The following is a 9,269-nucleotide window of genomic DNA, read 5'->3' as shown; positions in this document are numbered from 1 at the left end:
AGACACACGTTCTTTCAAAAAACACTAACGTATTTTAAAATAATTATTTTACATAATGTCAAGTAGAATAAATACACTGAATTACAACATTTCTGAAAACAATTATATTTCTTTCTATTTTTAAAGTATTTTTCACTCTTTTGAATGACAACATGCAATTTTAATTTCATGCTCCTAAACAGATATTATTCAGAGTATTTCGATCTATAAAAAAGGTGGGTAAGTGGACGTCGCTCTGCTGTACAGTAGGTTACAAGTGGGTCACTGTAAATGGATAGTATTAAATTTGAATTCAATGATATAATATCACTGTATAAGAAAAACGATTCTGAGCGGAGACGGTTTGTCAGTCTAGATATTAGACATACCTATTATAGGTATACTTATCTATATAGTATTAAAAAAAATATATCAGGAGCTTTGCATTAAATTTTTACACTTTTTGGCCCAACAGATAAAACTTTATTGATATTTATAGAAAAAAAACTAAAAAAATTGAAAACTGAAAATGTCCGTAAACAGCTCAAAAAGAGTCAAAATATTTTCAAAAATTGTATGGTGTATAGGAAATGCTAATATAAACATTCAGTAAAATTTTCATGTATCTACAGTTATTCGTTTTTGAATTACAACAAAATAAGGAAATCGCTACATGAGAAATCGAGTGAATATCCAATGTTGTAAAAATTTGAATTTCAAACGATCATAAAAATTTAATTTGACTTTCTTATAGATATTTTTTGTTTGATAAAGGTAGATAATCTTATAAGGAATCTTGTATTATATTTTAAAATCTTAGATTTAAAACGAAACATTTTTACGAATTCTTAACTCAAAATAATTTGCTAATTTTCGTGATTTTTCCATATTTTGTCAATTTTCAAGCTTTTTTAATCAAGAAATAAAATTTTATTGATATTTTTAGAAAAAATACTACGAAAAAATGAAAACTGACTATGTCCGTAAAGAGCTCAAAATAAGTCAAAATATTTTTAAAATGTCATGGTGTATAGAAAATGCTAATATAAACATTCAGTCAAAATTGCATGTATCTACGGTCATTTTTTTTAAAGTTTCACCAAAAACCAAATTCAATTTTGTGAAAAATCGATTTTGCTTAAAAATTCCCGTTTTTCCGTAATTTTTCTTTGGTTTTTCTTGGCGCTTTTGAAAATTACTGGGAATTTTAAATTTTGACCTCCCCAATTCACCAACGATATTCACTTTCCAATCGAACAAGATACTGAAGTTGAAAATCGAAGCGTTATTTCGACTACTTATCGTGTACACAGACACAAAAAAAAATTTTAAAAAAGCACACATCATTGTAAAATCAATACATTCATCGTTCCACTCAAAATCTAAAATGAAATTTTGAAATTGTCCGTAACAGCTCAAAACGAGTCAAAATATTTATTAACATTTTTCAAGTATAGGAATTGATAAAAATATAAAATAAACATATGCTATAAATCTCAAGTGTCTACGGTTATTCGTTTTTGAATTACAACAAAATAAGAAAATCGCTACAAGAGATACCAAGTAAATATAACTTCAAACGCGTTTGAATCGAGTGAATATCCAATGTTTTAATTTAATTTGACTTTCTTATATACATGTATTTTTTTTTTTTTTATTAAAGGTAGGCAAAATTATGAAGAATCGTGTATTACATTTTAAAATCTTAGATTTAATAGGAATCATTTTTAGAAATTTCAAACTTAAAATAGTTTTCACATTTACGTGATTTTTACGGCTTTTATCAAAATTCGAACTTTAAATGTTAAAAAAATAATTGTGACAATGGACTTTTAATATTTTTCAAATATCATTTTAACAATATATTAAGACCCTTGTATTACATTTTCAAGCTTTTCTATATAACAAATAAAATTGGAAACTGAAAATGTCCGTTAACAGTTCAAAACAAATTAATATTCTTTTAATATTTATTGTATATAGAAAATGCTAATATAAACTACCAGTCAACATTTCATGTATCTATTTATTGTTCATGGACATTTGTTTTAGAGTTACCCCCCCCCCCCCCCTCCGACAAAATGCAAATGGCTATAGTTGTCGATGTTATATTGGCGCTATGATCAATAAAAAATAATAATAAATAATTACATTTATATCATATTTTTTAATAAGTTATGCGTATCTTAAGAATCATCTTCTGTGTCTTCGAAGATCATGTTAAGTAAATCGGGTTTCAAACATTCTTCTACTTGGAGTTTATGCAATGTACCCCATCTAAGCAGCGCAGGTAAAAACTACAACCGTATTTTTTTGTCCAATTTAAATGGATTGTCATTTTTATTCTTCCATCTGTAAGAAAAATAACACATACATAAATAATTATAGACATTTAAATTTCATAATTTAAAAAAAAAAATATTTTATTTATGTACATAGAATTATTAATTTTTATAAAATTAATTTACTTTTTACTTTTTTAATATCATGTGTCCATGTTTATAAATAATCGTTAATTACATAAGATTTCTGTGAGTATAAAGGTCTTTTAATTTGTATTAACCATTTAATATGAAATTAAATTCACTCCAATGCACTTTAATGATTGTGTAATGTAAACACGGGATAAAACACAATGATCGGAACAAGGCCGAATTGGAAAAATTCAGCCCACTGAGATTTCCGTATTTTGAAGGCCCCCTTACAAATGGCGGCCCTTGGGTACGTTCTTATTCCGTATATAGTTTTTTTTTATAGTCTCTATTTCTTCATCTCTTAAATCTTAACATAAGTTCAGTCAGCGGCAGTGGCGTTATTACGGGGAGGGGGGGGGATTTGGGTGTCGTATCCCCCCCATGACCTTTTTTTTAAGACTGGTTAACTACATTTACCTATGTACTTCTTTATCTAATAATATATTTTTTTTATTATTGATATCAAATGCCTCGGCTAGCTGGCAGTTGTCCGAAAAATGATAAGAGTGATATAAGAGTATTATTTTTTCGTGGATCGACAACTCTCGATGATTATCAGATTATTTTATCTAGATTAAAGACTATCGTCCCATTGAAGTATTGAACAAAAAATAATTTAATAATGATTTGTACACTTAATCGGAATTTTTGTAGTAACTTTCCTAGTTTTGTCGTTATTCGGTAATCGAACATCGGTTATAAGTTACAGTTACAATCAGCAATCGGCATTCGACTTTTATAGTTTTATAATTCATAATTTGATATTGTGATATAGGTACTGATATTAAATAATTTTTTTTTTTTTTGGGGGGGGGGGCAAAATGTTAAAAAATGTCATCCCCCCCACAAAAATGACCAAATTACGCCACTGGTCAGCGGCCCTCATCATGACTTGAAGGGCTCAAAATTGTCGTGACCCATTGAGTGTTAGTCGGTTACTCGCTGGGCCAATGCAGCCCAAGAGAGAGAGAAATCAATCCCCCTATAGGCTGTATATAATATGCAAAGATTTTCGGAGTCCTAACTTCAGGCCTCTAACTTTTTTTTTTTTTGTATGTCATCACCTTTTAGGACAGTAAAAATGCTTAGATTTTCTTCAACAGTATCTTTTCTGATAGGAAAGTGAATCTAGTTGGTACTTTGGTGGGGGTCAAAAGTTAATAATTCCTAATAGTTTCCGAAAGCGCAGGGAAAAAGAAAAGAAAAATTAAGGAAAAACAGGAACTTTTACGCAGTCTGTTTTTGAGAAAATTGATTTTGGTTTTTGGTGCAACTCTTAAAAAAATGAACGTAGGTACATGAAATTTTGACTGAATGTTTATATTAGAATTTTCTATACACCATAAAATTTTCCAAATATTTTGACTTATTTTGAGCTCTTTACGGACATTTTAAGTTTCCATTTTTTTTAGTTTTTTTTTTCTATAAATATCAATAAAATTTTATTTGTTGGTTAAAAAAGCTTGAAAGTCTAATAGAAGACTCCTAGTATATTTTTTCAAAAGCAGATTAAAAAAAAATCAAAAATCCACACTCACGATTTTTTTTATAAGCATTTAAAGTTAAAATGTTGACAAAATACGTAAAAATTACAAAAATTTGCAAATTATTTTGAGTTAGAAATTCATAAAAAATTTTCTTTTTAAATCTAAGATTTGAAAATGTAATACAAGATTCCTCATACATTTTTCTACCTTTATTGAAAAAAAATGTCCACAAGCAAGTCAAGTTAAATTTTTATGAGCGTTTGAAATTTATATTTTTACAACATTTGATATTCGCTTGATTTCTCATGTGATGATTTTCTTATTTTGTTGTAACTAAAAAACGAATGACTGTAGATACTTGAAAATATCACTGAATGTTTATATTAGCATTTTCTATATACCATACAATTTTGAAAATAATTTGACTCTTTTTGATCTGTTTACGGACATTCTCAGTTTTCCAATTTTTTTAGTTTTTTTTCTATAAATATCAATAAAATTTTATTTGTTGTGTAAAAAAGCGTGAACATTTAATGCAAGGCTCCTGATATATTGTCACATTAGCAGTTGAAAAATATTAAGAATACATAGGCACAATTTTTGAATTTTGACAAAAATATCAAATTTAAAATTCAATAATTATTTTTAGTTAAAAATTTATAAAATGTTTAACTTTTATAGCTAAGGATTAAAAATTTAAAACAAGGTCCCACGTAAATAGGTTCTATATAAATTACTTTATTCACAATAATATCATCAAATATACTTAGTTATATCATGGGCTGACTGACCGTTTTCGACAGGGGCGTCATTTGGGGGGGGGGGGGTGCAGGGTGTACATTTGCACCAACTTTTTTTTAAAAATGCCTTCTTTGGCCTGCCAACAATAAATAAAAGCACCGATATACCTAAGTGTTTTATATTAGGTATATATATTTTATATTTTTTCAGTATAAAAAAAAATGTATTGTACTAATGTTTAATTTCAAAGAATGTTTGATGTGATTTTGTGGTCCCACAATATTATAATTGATAAAATTATAACACAAACATTGTGAAGAAGGATACCAATAAAATACATTTCTGGTTTTATTAAGCTAGCTATATTATATATTTTGAGTTTGCAGGGAGAAAAAATTTGTAGGTAAGGTTCGGTTAGGTATTTTATTATAAAGGTGATTTATACCCACATATTTATTTACCAAGTGTAAATTCCACTGTACGTGGTATCCACAATATAAAATAAATAGGTACATTAAAAGTACCTACACATAGTTTGTCAAAAATAGTAACAATATTGTGGTATTTTCATACTAATATATAAGTGACCAAATTAAATAAATTATACAAATATTCTGTTTTTGTCACCCCTCCATGGCAAAAAAAAAAACTTTTCTATGTGGCCTGGTAATGATTTGAATGGCCTTCAAACATTTTGGCACCAACAAAAAAAAAGTTGAAATGACGCCCCTGGTTTTCGCTCAGAATCGTTTTTCTAATACAACGATATTATATCATTGAATTCAAATTTAACACCATCCATTACAGTGACCCACTTGTAACCTACTGTACAGCAGAGTGACATCCACTTTTCTACTTTTTTTACATTATTAATGGAATCATTTTTTTGTCACTGTTTGATTATTGGTTTAAAATGCATAATATACTAAAATCTAAGTACAAAGATAACCTAAAAAATAGTTAAAATATTGTTTATTCTCTTTTCTAGTACTTATGAGTACCATTACCATTTATTAAATATACATCAATATAGACATACTAAATAGTAAATAGTATATTTAATCATTGTTAGTACATAGTAGATATTTGCAGGTTTGTTATGTTGTATTATATATGCCTAATTTTGAGCAAAAATACACTATAAAAAGGTGTTATAATAGCATAAAACTCACTTTTCTCTTGTGCCAACTTGAGCATATACAATATTTGTGTCTTTTAGATGTTCGTCATATTGTTCTATCTGTTTCTGGATGACTGGAGCGGCTATAACAATTAAATGATTGTTGAAAAAAAGAACAAAAAAACATCATTAAGACTTGTTATTTTACTGTTATGACCAAAAATGAGTGTATCAAGCAATAATTATCGATCACATCCCTATAACATAGTCTGAACACAGTTTCTCATCACCCTCATTGGGCTTGCCCGTGAAAACGACAAAAGTCTGCTGTTTTGATTCCTCCAATGTTTTCATGAGCGTAATAAACTCATAACAGTTTTTTCATACGGTGCGAGTGAACCATGTTCAATATTTCAAATAAAATTATGTAATATGACACACAAAATCCTACAGAAGAGTAGTAGAAATATACGTGACAACTTTAAGCCCCCACCCAGTAGTGAAGACGAGTAGATCGTGTAATGTACTCATGGTTGTGGGGGAAGTCGCTTGGTCCATCGAATTTATGTAAACGCTGACTCGGTCAATTTCAGTACTAGGCCGAGCAACAAAACGAGTTTCTCAGCCGTGCGATCGTCACGTTTAAAAGATTGTTTACAGACTTGTGAGTAATAAAAATGCATGTTTATATTGTTTGATTTTATATATTTTTTAATTGGAAATCGTTACACATAAATGTAATAGTTCTTTAATCGCGCACGCTAATTGTTTCCACATTACCCGAGTCCCGACAGACTTCGTCGCTCGACGATGTTTTAGTAGGTACCAGAATACGATTATAACATTAATCGCTGATATTTTGACGAATCTTTTAAAAATTACTTTTTACTTTTTAATATTGTTTCTAATAGACTGCCGTAATTTATTGATTAATATTATATTATATGTAGATATAATATATACATATATAAAATGTATATTATATTTATATTCAGGTACGTGGCACTTGATGTCATCATTCTCAACCAGTTTCGGTCATCAAAGATAACTTGGTGGACCAAGACTTTAATTGGCATAGTTATAATAAATTTAACAACCATCTAAAAGTTCGTTATATACTACCAACAATTTGAAATTTTGAAATTGTCACTGACGTTAACATTTTAATCTAACATAATATGTTAATAATAAGTATTGGCTGCAAAAAACTAATTTTATCAATAGTTGGCATTTTATATACCTACCTATAATATAACAATATAACATATATATATTATACTAAATACAATATTTGAGGTGTGGTTAACTCATACCAAATACCCATACAACCATGGTCTGCGAATTTTTTTTAACTAAATTTTAACCATAAACCGAATAAACAACTACAAAATCAAGTTCAGGTGGTCTTCACAAACCTACTGTTGATGAAAAAATTTCTTAATCAAATATTAAAGATCTAAATTAGACTAAGTGATTAATAAACTAGTTCTTAATCGTTTTTGGGTATTGCAATTAGTATTAGTATTAGTAGTTCGTAATTACTAAATATAAAACTTACCTACGGTGTTGGTATTTAAATGTCAATTAGTTAATAATCTGCAATTATTACAAGAAAATCATAATCTAACTTGCTGCATATTATTTTATAGAAGGGCAATAACATGTCAAAGTGCGACGTTACAGAAGCCAGTCTCCCTCTCAACTCTCCTGCTTTTCTTTCTTGGCGTAAACTTCAATTAAGTAGAGCTAAACTGAAGGCTTCAAGTAAAACATCAGCGCTTTTATCAGGTTTTGCTATGGTATGTCAAAATATTTTGTCTTATAAAATAATTTTTTAATTATAATCAAATACCATTCTATAGGTGGCAATGGTAGAAATGCAAATTAACGAAAATACTAAGAAAGATCTACCAGAATTTCAAGGAATGTTTATAGCATTTGCTATATGCACCACCCTTTTAGTTGCTGTTCACATGTTGGCTCTAATGATAAGTACATGTATTTTACCAAACATTGATGCCATATGTAATCTCCATTTGGTAAGTCTCGTACATGAAGCTCCACATGAACGTTTACATTGGTATATAGAAACTGCGTGGGCGTTTTCAACACTTCTTGGTCTTTTATTGTTCTTAGCTGAAATTGCCATATTATGTTGGCTTAAATTTTATGATACATCTAAATCTGCAGCATGGTCTGCCGTTATTATTTTGATCCCTGTCCTAGTGATATTTTTAGCATTTGCAATACACTTCTATCAATCTATGATGGCCCATAAGTATGAAGTGACTGTGAGTGGTATTAGACAATTAGAGCTTCTGAAAGAACAAATTGAGGCTGGTAACTTAGAACGCTCAAATGGATTGTTAATGAATGCGTCAACCACACAAATTGTTTGACAGTACATTCAAGTGATGCATATGTCCTAAAAACAGTTCCGTTCTTATAATAAATATAATTTTTTATTTTAATAAATAAAATGTTGTTTGAATTATTATCTTGACTCTTCCCTATACATTTTTTTTATCATTTTCCATGAATCCAACCTATCCTATAAATTAATCTTGTTATTATAAAGATTTAATGAATACAAGCTACACATAGTATATATTATATTTTATATTATTTTTCTTTATGGAGATCAACATTTCCTAGACTAATTATAAAGTTTTAAGTTTTATATTGATAAACTTTTATGTTAAATTGTATATATTTTAAATTTCACAGTATAATAATATAATCTATCTAGTAAATTTGTTATCATTTTTAGATTCTGAGCAGATCGATGAATTTATTGATTTTACAATGATGTGTGTGTTTTTTTTTTGTCTGTCATTACGATTTGTGGCAGTAAAATTGCTTCAATTATCTTCAACAGTATCTTGTTCGATGGGAAAATGAATCTAGTTGCTACTATCAGGAGGTCAAATTTTAAAATTCTCAAAAGTTTTCAAAAACGCCGTGAAAAACAAAAGAATAATTAAGGAATAACGGAAATAATTACTTACGCAAAATCTGTTTTCGAGAAAATCGATTTTGGTTTTTGGTGTAACTCTAAAAAAAAGAATGCATATACATGAAATTTTCACTGAATATTTATATTAGCATTTTCTATACACTATGCCTTTTTAAAAATATTTTGACTTATTTTGAGCTGTTTAGGAATATTTTCAGTTTCCAATTTCAATAGTCTTTTTTTCTATGTATGTCAATAAAACTTTATTTGTTGGGTAAAAAAGCTTAAATATTTAATACAAGGCTCCTACTATTTGTTACAATGATAATTGAAAAATATTAAAAATTGTTAGTCACAGTTTTTTTTTATAAGCATTTACATTTCAAATATTGACATAATATGGAAAAATGACGAAAATTAACAAATTATTTTGAGTTGAGAATTCATAAAATTTTTTCTTTTGAAATCTAAGAATCGAAAATGTAATACAAGATTCCTCATACGTTTGTCTA

The 9,269-nt window shown here is 28.2% G+C and overlaps 1 protein-coding gene and 1 pseudogene across 3 annotated transcripts; one reads left to right on the top strand and one right to left on the bottom strand.

Moving 5' to 3' along the window:
* Nucleotides 1–2,136: 2,136 nt before the first annotated feature.
* Nucleotides 2,137–5,981, bottom strand: LOC100570980 (annotated as a pseudogene).
* A 379-nt stretch (nucleotides 5,982–6,360) lies between these two features.
* On the top strand, nucleotides 6,361–8,298 carry LOC100161278 (calcium release-activated calcium channel protein 1). 3 transcript variants are annotated; one of them, XM_001943042.5, is made up of 3 exons: nucleotides 6,361–6,465; nucleotides 7,451–7,600; nucleotides 7,664–8,298. In XM_001943042.5, exons 2-3 carry the CDS (start codon nucleotides 7,463–7,465, stop codon nucleotides 8,198–8,200), a joined length of 675 nt encoding a protein of 224 aa, XP_001943077.1. In that variant the 5' UTR covers nucleotides 6,361–6,465; nucleotides 7,451–7,462; the 3' UTR covers nucleotides 8,201–8,298. The 3 variants fall into 3 exon arrangements, with proteins under 3 accessions (XP_001943077.1, XP_029343312.1, XP_008180725.1); XM_029487452.1 differs by lacking the exon at nucleotides 6,361–6,465 and adding an exon at nucleotides 6,481–6,623; XM_008182503.3 differs by lacking the exon at nucleotides 6,361–6,465 and adding an exon at nucleotides 6,482–6,619.
* The last annotated feature ends 971 nt before the right edge of the window (nucleotides 8,299–9,269 follow it).

Source organism: Acyrthosiphon pisum, chromosome A1 (assembly GCF_005508785.2).
Source record: "Acyrthosiphon pisum isolate AL4f chromosome A1, pea_aphid_22Mar2018_4r6ur, whole genome shotgun sequence".
Taxonomy (NCBI): domain Eukaryota; kingdom Metazoa; phylum Arthropoda; class Insecta; order Hemiptera; family Aphididae; genus Acyrthosiphon; species Acyrthosiphon pisum.
This window is presented reverse-complemented; position numbering and strand designations above follow the sequence as displayed.